Below are 17188 nucleotides of genomic sequence, written 5' to 3' on the forward strand. Positions count from 1 at the left end.
TTTAAATGGAAATTTAGAAACTAACAAAGGACGAGTTAAAACCAATGGTATCTGTCTGTATAAACTCTGTCTCCCATTTGATGGAAGAAGGGTTGATCTCCTTGTTTGTGTATCTGAGTGGAAATAAGCGTTTTCTGTTGGGCTTCTCTCCTGTCTTTGAGAGTACGTTGTTCCAGGCTTGTGCAAGGTATTGAATAGTATCAAAAATATCAATAAACCATTCCTTGGTGGAATTAGAACTCTGAGGATGTCCCGGAAACATCTTCTGCCTAACTTAAAATACCCCGCCCCCCCATGAGGGTTTTTTAATGAAGGTCACTCATTTAATCTTCACGTGTCTACAATAGAACAGCAAAATCATCCTCTTGGAGGTCTTACCTTGTCTCCACTGCCTGTAGAGCTTAGAGCTGATCTTAGGTACCTTTCTGATACATTCAAATATCTGCGTCAGCGAAACATCCCACCCGAGTTGTTTGAGCCCTACAGGGAATGTATTTATCTGCACCGTCTTTAGAGCTTTTCATCCTAACATCAACACAGCCCATGAGGAAAGTCCAACAATTAGGTAAAGAAAAACCATGGGTTTATTTGTGGTTTGTGCGTGAATAGAGAAGGCTATAGAAGGGGATGTGCTGGAGATAGGTGTAACCTAGCTGAAGGACCACTAAACTCCAAGTGATCTCAGGGGCTTTTTAGAGATGTACCTTGAGATTTATTTACCACCTCATGTGTTGATTAAGCACTTCGCAGTTCATCATAGGGAGAGGAAATGTACCTATGACTCTGTTTTGGATTTCAACTGTTAAAGGCTGATATATAAGGAGCACATGGATGTTAGAGGTAAACTGGTTTCCATGTAAGGTGGTGCTTATTCATTCTTAGCCCTGAACCTTCTGTGGATAAATCATAGGAGTGGTCAGTCTTTCTTCTCACTTTGTACCTGTGGTGGTACCCTCTGTCTAGTAAGCCACGGTCTTGTAAGTTAGGTACTTCAAATCATAGTATCTTTGCTCTTCTTACTAAACTGGGAAGGCAGTATGAGTTCTTGAGAGTAGTGCTTCTGGGGATTGCTGCTAAGTATGTCTAAAGTGGTTAGAGGGCCAAGACCAGGCAAATGTTGCAGGATTATGCTGATCAAACTTGGTTAACAGGTTAGCTAATTAAGTTGCAGGGTTAAGTGTGTCAGGAAAACATCTACAGGCGTTGCAATCAGGTTAGTGCAGATTTATGCCAAACATGCATCTGGTGTTCTCCTTTTGGCTGGAGAAGCAGAAGCCAGAGCTGTGGTGGGATGCTCCTCTCTCCTAATTTAATGCTTTAGCATCTCCACTTTGCTGTTTAAATCTTGCCTCACATGGCCATGTAAGTTTTCCTATTTGATTTGTGGAGTACTGCATTTTTTTAACAGCACTGCTATTTTTAGTTGAAATCTTCCAAGGGTTGTGTAAAATGGGTTAATTTAAAAAATTCTTTTCTGTTGTTTCAGTGGCTCTAAATTTATTGCCAGAATCAACAAAACTGCTCTAATTCAAACATGTTTCATTATCTGTGAATATTAAACATTTTTGGCATATGGAGCAAGTACTCAGATAATATATATATACAGAACTTATTTGTCTACTGTTGAAAGTCTGACCTTGTCTGGAATTTCTTGTGAGTACCCTTTTTTTCTCAGTGTGTGTGACATGTTAGCTTAACCATGCCTATCAATTAATCTCTGTTCACCTACTAAAGGGTGAATCAGTATCTTTGAATCAGGATGCATGCATACATTTTTCCATAATATTAGGACGAACGTGCTATGGTTAGCAACAAAGACAAACAAAAGTGGATCTGTTATTTATTATCCAGTTTGAAAACTTGAACCACTGATTAGGCATGTGTACATAAATAAAACAGTAAAAAAAAAAAAATAGTAAGAAAGGAGAAATATGTAAAAATTATCTGGCAGCAATTTCAAGAAGACTACGGCCAAAATGTCCTTTGGAGCCAGTATACCCCGGGACTGATGAGAAAGGCATCCATTTTGGAGTTGAACAATTCTAACAATTTTGTGAAATGACTGATCTGTGTTCAGACCTTGACCTTGTTTCATGCAGCCAAAATTGCCATTCCAAATATCTTGTGTCTCACGATGTTTTCCCTGAGCTTGCCCTCACACTTTTTCCATGATCAGATGTGGGTTTGGTTCCATTACACTCACTCACAGCTGAATTCCACCTTCACACTTGCTTTGTGTCAGCTTAATTCTGCTGGCTTCCAGGCTCTCACTAATAACTGCTGATGATTTAGCTCTAGAGGGGAATCAGGCTTACTGGAAGAGCCTGGAAACTTTAGATTTTAATACCATAATGAATCCTTATGCATTAGTGTGGGAGTCTAGTGTTGTCTATAAAGAATGAACTGAAAATAGACGTTTGCTTGCCTGTTTGTCTTGTAAAATGCCGGTCATTAAATACGGGATTAGCCCTTGCCTTCTCATATGCAGCAATGCAGCAGGGAGACTGTACTTAACACTTCGTTGGAAGCAACAGCTAGTTTTCTCTTGGTTTTCAGCCTCATTCTTCCGAGTGACTCCTATCACATGAACATGCTTAACCCCATGCCAACTGCTAATTTCCACTTCCCTGTGCTTGGTCCTCAGATGACCTTCCCAGCCAACTCTTTGGAAATTGTATTTCATTTCCCTCTTTCAGGTTGACATCTCATGCAGGATACGAGGCTCTGAAAAAAGGGAGGATCTCACCTTTGATGCGTGTTAAACAGGTTGAGGTTAAGTCTAGAAGGGACCACTGCTTTCAGTCTGCCTGTGAGGTTTATGTTACAGGCAGTAGGTATGGCCTGAGCCTTTAAGTGTTTGCGAACAAACCTCAACAATTTCTTAAGGCCTCAAAGTCTTGCTAGAAATTGTCATGTTCTGAGAGTAGCTACACACGAACAGAAATGATGTTATGAGCACCCTGAAGGTGTGGGACAGAGCTGATAGTAGAGGGAATGTGCTGAGGCAGCAGGTGCATTATATCTCCTAGAAGCTTCAAACCACCGAAACCCATGGCTGACCTGGATTAGAAATGCGGGAAGTGTTTTACTGGCAGCCCTGTGTTCCCAGGGGAACCCATGGTGATTGTCCCCCTTGCACTGGTACCATCTTGTTGGAGTGCCAAGCCCATCCCATGTATTCTGATAAATCCCTACATGTGCAGAGAAGCTTAGAGAGGATGATCCCTGTGTTCAACGTGCTATTCACAGACAGCCCTATTAAATCATAGAATCATAGAATCATCCAGGTTGGAAGAGACCCTTGGGATCATCGAGTCCAACCATCTACCCTACACTACAAAGTTCTTCCCTATATCATATCCCCCAACACCACATCTAAACGGCTCTTAAACACATCCAGGGATGGTGACTCAACCACCTCCCTGGGCAGCCTGTTCCAATGTCCGACCACTCTTTCTGTGAAAAATTCTTTCCTAATGTTCAGTCTAAACCTACCCTGTTGGAGCTTGAAGCCATTCCCTCTTGTTCTGTCATTAATTACCTGTGAGAAGAGCCCAGCACCAACCTCTCTACAGTGTCCTTTCAAGTAGTTGTAGAGAGTGATGAGGTCTCCCCTCAGCCTCCTCTTCCTCAAACTAAACAGTCCCAGCTCCTTCAATCGCTCTTCATATGATTTGTCTTCCAGGCCCTTCACCAGCTTCGCTGCCCTCCTCTGCACTCGCTCCAGCACCTCGAAATATCCTGCAGGTTTTTAGGATGCAGCATGTGTGGATTGTACATGCTACGTTTTACATACAACTGTTTCACTCTGAAATATTCTCCTGCCACTTTGTCTTAAGGGTGATGTAATCTGATATGATTAAAAATCATTGCTACTTTATGGGTTTGCCCCTTCTCCATAAGACTTCTCAAATATTCGGAGTCCACTAAAGAAGTCTGGTGGGAATTTCTTCCTTGTTGCAGATACAGCATTTTTAAAGCATGAAGTAATGCACATGCTTCCTCCAGTGGTTACGTCTTGTCTCTGAGAAGCTTAGTGATTTTTGCTGATGACAAAAAGTTGGCAGAGTAACCCATTGTATAGGCTGTCCTATTTAAACGCTGTCTCTCAAGCATGTATACGGGCTCTTTCAGGGGGCAACAACTTCCAGTAAATCAGCAAAGCTAGAGACTGACTTATTGCTGAATGTGTGGCCTTTTCGGGGTAGGGTAGGCAACATAAGGGACATTCTGCTTTTCTGCAGATGGTAGATGAGTAGATTAGTAGAATGGTAGATTAGTAGTAACGTTAACCATTGTAGAGTTATGGTAACCTTTAGAGGCCTGTTATGCAAGGTGCCATTTCCAGTCTGTGCAGTACAAATATTCTGGCTTATATCTCTTTGTCTTGATGCATGTTCCATGTATATGCACATGTGTTGAATCCAATAGGCAAATACTCATATCATGACTGAGTAGTGATTTTCAGTCCCTTAGATTTTTAGATGTCCAGCCAAAAGTCTATAAAAGCTGGTAATTTTAAAAAATGTCACATGTCCACCTTCTGGAGGCAGGCCTGACCAGGTGTCTAAGTGAGGCACCCAACAATAACATCCCACTCTTGATAATCATAGATGGCTGTTCTGGCATCGAGCAATGTTCAGGAATGCAGGTGAGATCTGAATACAGGCTGTACTGCCTTTAATCACTCCGGTATTCCACAATGGGAATATCAGAGTGATTTTTTTTTTTCTTTTTTTTATGTTGGGGCTGAGCAGTTTGACAAAAGTGCCTTTGAACTTGAGATAAAAACTAGAAAAAAAAAATAATACACATTGCGTTGATGATAGGTGTTTTACAGCCTGTGAGAAGATGTTCCTAGAGGATGAGAACAGCCCTACACATGGACAGCCTGGTAAAAATAACCATTATCAGTAAAAACTTGTGTGGGTTCTCCTCACATGAAAGTTGAAGACATTATTCAAGCTGGTCAAAACACACTTCGTTCTCATTAGAACAATGAAAAATCATAATAAATATATCAAGTTATAAACTTTGTGGAAAAGTTTTTTTCCAAAATGTTCAGGTTCAAACCACCCCTCTACAAATATTTCACTTTAGAATTAAAAATCTGAAAATGTAATTTCTTTGCAAAAAGATGATAATTTTTTTTAATTGGAAAGGTTTTCCAGGAGTTGAAGGTTAGGATCAGTAGTTGATAATAGTTAGTTTTGTTACAAAAATTTTAAGCTGTTACCCTGAAAAAACTCATTATATATGTGACTATTTTATCTAGACAAGAAGAAGAAAAAGTAGAAAATAATTTAAGCCCTTTGAAATTATTTTTATGTCATTTTTTCTGCAACATAAAACTGTTCAATGAAATCTGCTAGGTCAGATTAAAAATAAATAAATATATAACTTCTATATATGGATAAATTTTGTATCGTCAAGACTGATTGTAGCTTTTTTGATCCAGATGGGTTTACTTATGTAGAAATCTAACCTTTCTAGTACATAACAAACTATGAATTCCAGGAGTTGTACTTACAGGAGTTAATGTAATATCCACATTCCTGGGTGAAAAAAATTGAAAACTTGTTCTTAGCAAGCAAGTATAATGTGTATTTCACGCACCTTGAGTGTCATCACCATTTGCAGATGTTCTGCTAGGCTGAAGACCAAAGTGTGCCTTAGAGTGCTCCTTTATTAGCGTCTTAGTTCAGTACAGAAGTAAGCTTTTAAAGTGAAATCCCCAGCCCTCCCCTTGCAGGGAGCTGTGATTCACATCGCAGAGCGCACAAACTGGATTCCTTTTGGGGCAAAAGAAATACAAAGGCGCAGCTGAGGAGTGCACTTAACACTCATCTGTGGCTGCAGCACATTCAGGCCACGGGACCAGACGGAGTAAGTTAGAGAGGTATGTAGTATGGGCATCGGGTGCTGAGAACGCCATGCAGTTATTAGCCTGGTTCACCCTTTTGTTTGGCCTATGTAATGTGCTAACGGAGACTTTGTCTACAACTGCCTGGGTACAGATTTTAGGTACACTTCCAGTACGGGAGGTTTAACTGTATTGCCAGAGCACCAGACCACAAATGATTTTATACAGGACTTAAAACGAGAAGTTTCTAGAAGTACCTTCTGGAAAACAAAATGAAACAACCTTCAGCAGAGACAGCTCTGACACAGCTCCTTGGAAGTCCGTCCCTGAAAGGCTGCGGGGCTCCTCCTGCTTGCTACGTCACTCAGGACAGGGTTTTTATTTCCCAAGCTGCTGTCTTAATGCAGGATTTAAGAGACCCTCCCTTCTGTTCCCCCTGCCCCAGTTTTGTTGTTGTTTGTTTGTGTTGGGAGTTGGACATTGACTTTTCTCTGTGGCTTCTGTATAGTCTTTGTACTGAGTACAAAGGCAACGCATATCTCTTTCCGCATCCTCTGCACTGGTCTGAAAACCCCCTTCTGCTATTTCTGTGAGATGCTAGATCCCAGGCCCTGGGAAGATCACTCTGGGGATAGTACTTTTCTATTTATACGCTGCTGAGACCACATGGAAATTTCCAAAAAGCTCTAGTAACCTCACGTACCCTGAAACTCCAAGTCTTTGACAAAGAGCCTGGCTGCCTACTCCATATCAATGACTTGCACAGTTGTTTGCTCACGCCCTTAAACTTCACCAGAAATTTTCTTCTTTGTGTACCAGATTATGGGGTTGGTCACAAGGAGAAAAGCAGGTGGCTGGGGTAGCACCATGTTTGAACAAGGAGAGGCTCACGCATGAGGCCAAATCCTGATTTGTATTTCAGAGATGCAGTTCAGTCTCGGCATAACACAGGCAGGAGCTTTGTGCTAAGAATTTCTTCAACAGGTTGATTTCCCAGAGCTGAATTTTTCATTGAAAACAAAGTTTCATGAAAAGTTACAGTAGCTTCATCTGACTGGTTGACTGAACCTTCTCTTTATGTATATAAAAATTGAGGAAAATAAGAGATGGTGTGAAATGTAAGTGTCTGACAGTCACCTTAACAAAACAAACAAGAAACCCCAAACAAACAAAAAAAACCCCTGTGGCCAGTCCTTTGGAAAGGCTGAATTTCCTTCTACCTCAGCATGATCCACCCATTTAAAAGTTTTTTGTTACTTTTTTCCTAGTTCTGTGCTGCTTCTGTTTCTAAGAGCGCTAAAAAAACCTGAGTGCTTCTCAGCTGCCTTGAATCCTTTCCTGCCCGCCGGCTGTCAGGATGCACTGATTCATCACAGATACACAGATGAATATGAACTGATTTCTGCCTGATTGAATTCCCCCAAATTCTACAGGCCAAGTCTGCCTGTAGAAGCCTTTGCCTTCTGGGAAGTTGTATCTGCCTTTGGCAACTAAACAGGCAGTAGGTGACCTGCTGGTCTGTTCCCGAGCAGCGCAGGTGACAGGAGGTGCTCGGTCCTTGCATATGTCTCTCCTAATGCGGGCTGAAACACTGAATTTAGTATCCGCCTTGTGTAGGATTTCTGTATAGTTGGCAGAGAGGAAAGGGTGTTTCCAAATTCAGACTTAGTCCTCTGGAGGTGCCTTTCTCTGCATCAGGTCAAGTGTTTTAAAAAGGACAAGATGTAGCCAGGCTTCGGTTTAAGAAAAGATAGTCACTTGGAGAAGAAAGGACCAGATTTATGTTGCTTCTTGCCAGATAATTCCTTTTAGTCTTGTGAGATCTTTCTTTCATTTGCTCTTACACCATATTTGTACAGGATGTAAAGCAGGGCTATTTAGAGAGTACGCCAAAAGCTGGGGTAGCGCAGAAGCTCATACCGTCCTTTCTGTATCTCTTGCATGAATCTAATGACATCTGTCCAAGTGTCTGGTAATGCAAACTTTCAGGAAGAAAGAGCAAGTACTGAATAGATCTTGACTCTTTGCTGTTCTTAATTTAACATAAACCTTCTAGTTGATCTGGATTTAATTCCCATGTGAAAGTTTAAAGAAAATAAATGTCAATTTACTTTGTGAATCTCTTACCTACAATAAATAATGAAAACTTATTCCAGGTGATCTGGACAAATGGAGAACATTGTAGTCTTAATTTTCAGTTGATCCCTAGGAGACTAAACTGCAGGAAGCTACCTGTGCCTGTATCTGTTGGGAATGTAAGGACACATTACGTAAAGACAGGTTATAAATACATACATCAAAGAACAGATTATGAAGAGCTTGCAGGCCAATGAAGCAGAAAAGTTTATCTTACCAAGAGACATAGACATCACTTGTCTGGAAAATAGCATTTAAGATCTAGATAGACCTTTGGGGTTCCTTTTTTGGCAATACTTTGGCTAACAGCTATAAACTGTTCAGTGCAAAACTGGACTCAGAGCATGCAGTAATTTCATATCTATAGCAACTCTTTTTCTCCATTTTTCAAGGATATGTGATTTGAATAAGGCACAAGTTTTCTTCCTCTCAGAGTAGAGGATGTGGGGAGGCCAACAGCAGATTGTGTAAGAATGTCACTTGTCGACTTATGGAAAAATCTCCCTCTTCCTCACTCTTACAGGTTTTAAGGATGGTGGCAGGAGGAACCTGCTGATACTTTGTTGTCATAGTTTGTATGAAATGCCAATAGGTTTTCTTCAGTGAATATTCCTAAGCTGCAAAAACTGAGAAGGGTTTTCTAGTGCAAGGTTATCTTGCCTGAAGATCAAAGCTTGGTATGTTTCACTTGCTTCAAGCATCAACTTTTCTGGACAAGTGAATAAGCTAATGATACTAAAAGTTTAATTTTGTACTATTTATGCTGAATGTAAAAGAACAAATTTGCTGTCCAGGCTTGTGCATTTACAAAGTTTTCATTTAGTTTTGATAGAAACTGTGAAACAGTCAAACTGGCCAAAGCATCAAATAATACAGTTACAAAAAAGGTAATACACAGGGTAATACAATTGACTTAAATTGTTGTGTGGTGATTTATATCTTTCACTGAGATTTTTCTCCTCTTTCTCTATCTCCAGACATGTAGAACACAGACACCTACATGTGAGCTAGGTTAGATATATTAATATCCCGTCCAGTCAAGAGAGACAAGCATTTCCAGAGCATGGTTTGTCTGGCTTACTTTAGATACTTTCTTTATGATTATTTGACTCTCAAAGTCCTTATTTCTGTCTTTTGACTATTAATGGGAGTCCAGACAGCCAGCTCAGATGTAGGTGTATTTTATGGACAGGCTAATCCCACCTTCTTGTGTCATTTAGTTTAATTCAGAATAATAATTGTAATTTATAATTGTGCTTGCAGGTCGGTCAGGACAAAGGAAGCTGTTCTTTTCACAGAAACCCCAGCCCATGCGTTGTTCCTCAAGAGAATGAAAACATTTTCCACACAATATTTGCTTTTTTCACAAAGTCTGGCAGGAAAGTATTGGTAAGAAAGTCGACTTACGGCAAACCTGAACATACAATGTGTCTTACAAAAGACTTTGCATGGCTTTGCATGAAGAATTCAAGCAGATAGTTCATTGTGGAGCAGCTGTTCGGTGCATATATACTGATAATGATGTTGTGCTGCGGGGAGATTTAGTGACTTTAATCATAGAATCATATAGTGGCCTAGGTTGGAAGGGACCTCTCAAATCATGTAGTCTAATCATCTGATTTTTAAATGGAAATAGGAAGTTTCAGGAAGCGCAGTGGGGAGGGAGTTGCCTGATGTGGCAGCACGGTCACACTTGGTGATGAGAGCCCTCGCTCCCATGATTTGTCAACAGCACGTAGGGCAGCAGACCCCGTGCTGTGCTTAGCACTCACCCCATGCAGAGGGCTGATGTGTGGTGGTGGCCCCGCTCCTCCAGGCCCCAGGTGCTCCCCTGGCTCAGCAGCTCTGTAGAGAGCTTAATTTTACCTGGCTTGTTTTCATGCAGGTCTCTATCTAGTTGTCTTCAGGTCTTGAAAGTTGCTGCTATTTCAGTGTAGGAGTGCTGTGCTTTAGCATTTTACTATGTAACTTAGTCAGCTGGTGTGTTTGCTGTCAAACAATTTGTCACTGAATTTTTTCCTCCTTTGCCTAACAGCTTTTTCCATATTTCCTGTAGGACTGTGAAAGACCAGGCAGGTCCTGCTTAATTATACGCTGCAACTTAAGCTCATTAGCAAAAGCAGAGTCCTGTGATTTAAGTATCTACACGCTACTGAATACCGAGATACTGAAGAAGGTATGTTCTTCCTTTGTAGCTTGTCTTAAATACCAACTTAAGTATGCTTATGTGCGTCGATGGACTCAAGAGTTGCATTCCTTCTGCTCTTTACTAGTGTGTTATAAAAAAGTCATGGTGTCAGAGAAAACAGATCTATTTATCAACAGTGTGTATGGAGGTGTTAATCCTAGTTCTTACCCATTAGCCATTAAAGCAGAAATAAATTAAGTTCAGAAATTTATACACTGAGAAACAACAAATGAGGCCTTAATTGAGGCCATGGTGTAAGACTTCAGAAAGTTGAAATTATTTCCAAAAGTCTTCATTCTGAAAAATAAAAAGTAGAGTAAGTACATGTAATTTGTGACCAACTATCTGTTATTCCCTCTGTATAAACAGAGACATGGCAGTTTTTTGTAATTTTTTACCTAAAATGATTATTATTCCAAGAAGATACATCACGGCCGTATTAATGCTGAGCTTGACATTGTGACAAGAAAAAAATGATTGCAAGTTAATTCCTGTCTTCTCTGAAGCCACTGGATGAGACAGCAAATCTTTTAAATTTCTAGTGATTTACTGTGTCTGGACCAGTTTTCCTATACTTACAAAAATGCTTACTGTGTAATTGTGGCAAGATGCTGTAAGATCATGAGGGTATAAGATAATCAGAGGAGAAAGCTGATAACATGAGCCTACTAACATTACCTTATCTTTGATAACTGCTAGACTAAAAGCATTGCGGAGAGCCCTTATTAGAAAGCAGTTCCTAAAGACATTGACAGCCCCGAGCTTTTTCAGCTGAAACCAACCAGCCTGCTAATGTTTGTTCATATTTGAAAACAGAAAATATAGGCAAGGCCAGAGGTTTTGGCTATTTGTTACATGCTTATAGGAATGTTGAAATATGTAAGCAAGTAACCAAGTGCACACAGAGCATGCTTCTGGGAAATTCAGTCCTGGGAATAGCCATGATTCATCCTGTCTGCTGCGTCCTTTCCAAGATGGCCATTAGCAACACTTCTTTAAAAGACATACAGTGCTTACACATGGTTTTGGGTCAGTATCACCAGTACATGCCATTTGCTACTTATCACCTACTGTCCGCAAGGTGGACAGCACACAAGAGACTAACCGATGAGTTGAAATGCCAACTTATTGGAATGTGCCTGTTTAAAATGCACTGTGTAAAATATAAAAGAAATATATATTAATAAGGGGAGGTGTGTGTTGAGTATTTAAGATAATATGGCAGTGCACAGGTTCAAATAATTGAGAAGTTTTCATCTTGGGATATACTTGAGTTTATCCCAGGTTTCACATATCTTTTTTCTGTTCACTTGAAAAACAAATAGGAACTTTTCTTTGATGATTAATATTGAGCCTGCCTGTGTTTGACTGGCGGTGTTGTGTCTTTTGCAATAAATGTGGGAAACATTAACAGGCCAAATACAAATGATGTGTTTAAAGTCCAACATACCTGATTTTGTTTTAATCTGAGGTAATGGGCTCGGTTTTGTCTGTCTGTTATGGGCGTAAGGTATATTTTTTCAAAGCAGGGCTTTAACCAGGGTAGGACTAAACACTCAACCCAGCCTCTGCGAAGCATTATCTAGATATGTTTATTACACTGGCAAATGTTTGATGGTTTTGTTTGTTTTTTTTTTTTTGTTGCTGTTTGGGGCTTTTTTGCACCCCCAGATCCAATTCTTCCTCTTTTCACTTCTCAGGACAGTTCATCAGTCATCCAGTTCGTCACAAGGGCAAAGGTGCGGGTGGACCCTGACCTCAGAGTTGTGGAGGTGCCCAGTGGGAGCCCAGAAGAAAAACCGGTAAGTAAATAAACCCACAGAGAAAGGTTTCCTGGTCCCAGTGTGGTAGAGATCTTTGAGAGCACTATGCAAACTGAAATTTGTGACTGGGCTTGGGCTGGGCTAGCCCATGAGAGTGCCCAAATTTTGTCTGGCTAGACTAGCAGTGCTGTGAACTGTACTTCTGTGGTTTTGCTCTCTGTGATAACCGTGCCATTACAGTGAATAATGTCATGTGGAGCAGGAGGATCTGTGTTGTACTAGCCAAAATTGTAATGCCCTTGAGGTATTTGTGCCAAAATTAGGTTTAGTTTCCCATCCTAGGGTTAACATCTGCTTTAATCTAATTCAGATTTTCCTTGAAAACCTAGCAGAGACTTGAAACCTCAGCAAAGTCTTTTCAGATGTGCCAGTATGAAATATTTAGAAGTGTTAGTGATATTTTGGGAGCTGTGCAAATGGGCAAAGGAGTCTAAACTTTCAGAAACTTCTTTAACTATTCCCGTGTGCTGAGCTGATGGAATTCATGTATGGCCTGATGCTGCTTTTTATGTTGATCTGCATGAGGCTGGATTGAAAATTGAAGGGGAAATATTGAAGTTGAAGCTGAATTCACTGTGTAGTTTTGGCAGTAAGTAGAACTGTACAGGACCACCTTCACAAGGAGGAGGTGATGGCTTTGGTTTCCTACTACCAAGTTGCCTAATGCTTGCATATGAAAATTGAATGGGGGCCACATCCAAATTCAGCTTTCTTTTTGCCTGGTGAAATTTCAAAGTTTCATTTCTTATTTCTCTCTCACATGAGGATCAGAGGTAATCTGGATTACTTTCAGTTTCTCAGCCCGTGAAAGCATTCTCTCATTGGCTCTATTTCAGTGAGTGGTACTAAGGTTTGAGAGAGCATTGAGTTTAACACACTTTTGGAATACACTGATATCCCAAGTTAAAGCACTTATCTCAGAGATACTGGATTTAAAACCCTACAAGCAAAGGAAGAGTTGAACCTGCATCTACTTACTGCCTTCTGTCTGAAAGTAGAAATACCACTACAGTTACCATCTTCTCCACCATCATGTCTGCAACCCTAGACATAACTTTCTGTTTTATTAGACCTGTCAGAAGAAGAAATTCTTGTATATGACAGAACTCCCAATTTTTTTCCCTTCTGTTTTATTTTCTTTGTCAGGTTTCTGGACCATTCTAAAGAACATTAAAAAATAGGCTTGGCAGCTGAAATGAAAAGCATAGCTAGCCTTCCCTAAGAATGTGCCTTATAAGAGACCTGCAGCCCTGATTTTTAGTACATTGCTTGATCTCTCTTTAGTTCTGCAGTTTGCACAAAGCAAACCTTGCAATTTTATGGCAAAATTTCATTAATGACTGAAGTAACACCTTAATGTGACACCCATGCCCCAACTGAAATGCAAGAAGCCAGATCTCTCTGCCAAATATTTTGATCTGTAAATGGTTTTAGAATCTCTGAGAATGATCGGCACAATGTGAAATGTGTGGGATTTTATTATTCAGTGTTCAAAATTTAGATATGCTTTTATCTAGGAATGCAAGCTCTGCTGTATTTCATTGTTATCTAATGCTTGGAGGAAAAAAAAAGAAAGAAAAAAAAAAAAACACAAACAGAAAACGCCAACATTGTCCTTTTCCTGTTCCCAGAAAGCTTTTCATCAAGCCTTGAGCTGCAATGATTATGAAGTGCAGTGTGTGTGCTGGGAAGCTATATTAATCTTCAAACAAGAGCTTGCTCCTAGTTCTGGGAAGCCCTAGCTGTAAAGGAGCATGCTTGACATGTTGTAGCCATGTAACATCAATTTGTAATTTCAAGTCTTTTCTAATGTGGGTGCCATTTGCTCTTTCCTTTATGCTATTTCCATATGTCTGCTGGCTTCACCATTGCTGTATGTTTTGCCTAGGGTCATGTTCAGGGAAAAATTTAAGACGTGGTTTGGCTCAAGGTCTTCATTTTTCCCCTCTCTCTTTTCTTGTGGAATGCAGAAGGGAATAGCACTCATTGCAAGCCACAGCTATTCAGCTGGAAGTAGAGACAGGAGAGATAAAAAGTCTTTGTTCATACTCTTCCTTTCCTTTTTAAAACTCATCCTGTATTCTTTTCATTGACCGTGGACTGCGGCACCATATCTGTTTGGATACCAGCTCCTTCTGAACAGTTGTGCATGGACTTCCTTTGAGTCTGTTTATGAAAGCGTTCTCTAACAATGAAAAATATTTTCTTAAATACTTTATCATGGTGAATTTGAAAAGGCCTTTTTGCTTTCTACAGCTATATGTAGACTTATTAGCCATTTAAACGGTTCTTTAGAACCAGGTGCTCTTACTTCACTGGGCACTTTTACAATATACCGGACAGTATCGGAGTGCAAACTACCTGTAAAGAAGACAAAAGGAAATGGGAGACTGGTATTTGTCATGCTAGTGTAAGAAGTACCAGTGGTCCCAGGACCACCCATATAAATATCAGCTTTGGCAGAAACTGTAGCAGGCGATTTCTAAGTCAGCTGCAAAAGCTTATGTAAATATCAGTAAGTTGGGTAGCAGACTGTCTTCAAAATTAACAAATTTTTTAAAAAGAAGCATTTATGCAATTTTCATAAATAGTTTCTCTGGATTGGGATCTGATCTGGTTTTATGTGATTTGGAAGAATATATTTTCTGGCTCTGGTTACAGTAGGCTGTTTGAACTCTTATAGTGAACAAATCACATGAAGAAGGTGAGCAGAGTTTGGATCTGGCTCTGTGATGACAGTTGTATTAACATGAGTATATACTGGCTGAAACCGATGGCATGGTATTTTCAGGAGGCATACTTTCTTTTCTTGAGCATATGGGTTTCAATGAAGGTTTGGCTCCTTCTTCTCTGCGTGTGAGGCAAAACCAACAATAAGCTCCATGAGACCGCGGTGGTCACATACCAGATCCTAGGATTCGGATCGTGTGCTCGCTGCTTGTGTGCAGGAGGAGGAGTGCTCTTAAGGAGCAAAAGGACTTCCTTCCCTCTGTGAGTGCCAGTGTGGAGGGAAGAATACGACGGATTTCACTATGTCAAAATCAGCCAAATACCTCTGAGTCTCCCTGTCTTGAAAGTCAGGGAACGCAAAGCTCAATAGACAAAAGGGGAACCCCAGATAAAATGCAGGTAGCTCCTGCAACAAAGCACCCTGTAAAGCCGAAGGCTACCGTATAGCTGTCTGGTGCTGTCACCTCAGCACAGGTATGCTTCATCAAGCCTTTGAACCTTTCTTTCCTCCTGGGTAGAGTTCACTGTTCTCTCATTTTCAGCCCAGTCACTCCAAGTTTAATTCAACACAAGCAAGTGGTTGCCCTACATGGATTTTTTTTTAATTTTTTTTTTTTTTTTTGCTTGGGATTTATAGCATCATAGAATGGTTTGAGTTGGAAGGGACCTTAAAGATCATCTTGTTCCATCCCCCCTGCCCTGGGCAGGGACACCTCCCACCAGACCAGGTTGATCAAAGCCCCATCCAGCCTGGCCTTGAACCCCTCCAGGGATGGGGCAGCCACAACTTCCCTGGGCAACCTGGGCCAGTGTCTCACCACCCTCAGAGTGAAGAATTTCTTCCTAATATCTAATCTAAATCTCCCCTCTTTCAGTTTCAAACCATTACCCCTCACCCTACTGCTATGCTTCCTGATAAAGGTATGTTTACACCCTGATTTAGGTGTGTTTATGTATCTGATGATAAGCAAATATATTTTGGGGAAAACAACAATAAAAAAGAAAAACTTTAAAAAATTAAGTTTATGGTTGTGAAGACCTACAAGGTGTTTTTGAGAGGTCTTCATATGCATATTTATATGCTGAGAGATTTAAATGCATATTCACACATCTAAGCTTTAGTTGTCTGCCAGTGGCGCAGAGGACCCCTGGCTTCGGCCTGTTCTGCGTATCTGTGTTAGAAGGAGCAGCCTGTGGTACTAGACAGTTCTTATGCCATCCCAGCCTTTTTTTAATGCACACGGGGATACCTCTTCCACTCAGCAACCCACCACCCCCTCCCTTTTGCCTTTGAGAAACACTCAGTGTTTTCAGGCACCCGTTCTCTCCAGCTTACCTTTGAGATGGGCACATGGTAGCCTGGCTGGAGTCGGATGTGTGCTTCCTCCAGCAGCTTTGCAGCCCCCTTTCCATGGAGTTATTTGCTGCCTTACTGTTTTCACCGTGTTTCCTTTTTCATTTCGTTGTTTTACATTTCCATCTGTTACTGTAACAATCCCTTTATAGATTTTCTTGTCTTTACATTGCAGTCTGGCAGGTAGAGACACGCATGTGGGTAAAGGAACAGATCAATGCACAACAGCAATAAAATACGGTTAATTTCCCAGGGATAGAGACAAGCAGCTAGCAAGGATACCTCAGGTTTGTTATTTTTCAGGAACTTCCAAGGTTTTTCTTAGTATATGTAAATAAATAAATATATAAAAAGGGGTGCATATGCATATATGTACAGATATATAGGAGAATGGTGTCTTTACTGCAAGTCCCTTCACATATAATGGTATTTGAATGGGTGAGTCAGCCAGCAGAGCAGTGCAGTTTGAAACACCAGAAGTGTTCTGGGCGATAATACAGAAATAAAAGAGCATTTCTTTTTCTATAACCCCACGCCTTCCATGGTGCTGTGGTTCATGATACAAGTGCATAAAATTAATTTAGTGCACATAAACAAAAAGAAATGAAAGTTTTGCAATTATGTATTCCTAACCAGATTTTTGCTGAAGCATTTTTCTTGTTTTTTCTGAGTCCCAGTGTAGCAGCCTGTGCCTGTTCTGCAAAGGGCTTCAGCACAGTATGAATTTCAAGTATTTGCAACATTCCTGCTCAGTTATCTTCTTAAGTTCTTGCCTACAAACTTTACCGAAATAGGGATTTTAAAACCACTAAAAAAATATAAAATTTTGATTATTTTCAATTAATTCATCAAGACTATCAGAATATAGAAGTGTTTGGCACAGGCAGGAGACGAACTGGTAGATGCTCTTGTCCATGCAGGTTCGACATTTCAGAAATGAGCGGTAGAGTGCAGATCTTTGTTATTTTACAGAAGGGCAGTTGCATCGTGTAAAACCTGATTGACATGGAGCTACGTACAGCTAAACAGCGAGCTACGCTGCCTCCTGGGCTTCCCTGCTCTCAGATCCCACAAGGACAGTGTAAAATGCAAAA

The 17188-nt window shown here is 40.5% G+C and overlaps 1 protein-coding gene across 1 annotated transcript in view; it reads left to right on the forward strand.

Annotated features, from left to right (window-relative positions):
- Positions 1–17188, forward strand: part of ITGA9 (integrin subunit alpha 9) — a 233601-nt gene that overhangs the window by 197539 nt on the left and 18874 nt on the right. Inside the window, exons 24-26 of the mRNA XM_074150461.1 lie at positions 9263–9388; positions 10056–10175; positions 11888–11989. Coding sequence (XP_074006562.1) covers positions 9263–9388; positions 10056–10175; positions 11888–11989 — 348 coding nt within the window. The remainder of the gene's footprint in view (positions 1–9262; positions 9389–10055; positions 10176–11887; positions 11990–17188) is intronic.

The sequence above is a fragment of the Numenius arquata genome, chromosome 7 (genome assembly GCF_964106895.1).
Source record: "Numenius arquata chromosome 7, bNumArq3.hap1.1, whole genome shotgun sequence".
Taxonomy (NCBI): Eukaryota; Metazoa; Chordata; class Aves; order Charadriiformes; family Scolopacidae; genus Numenius; species Numenius arquata.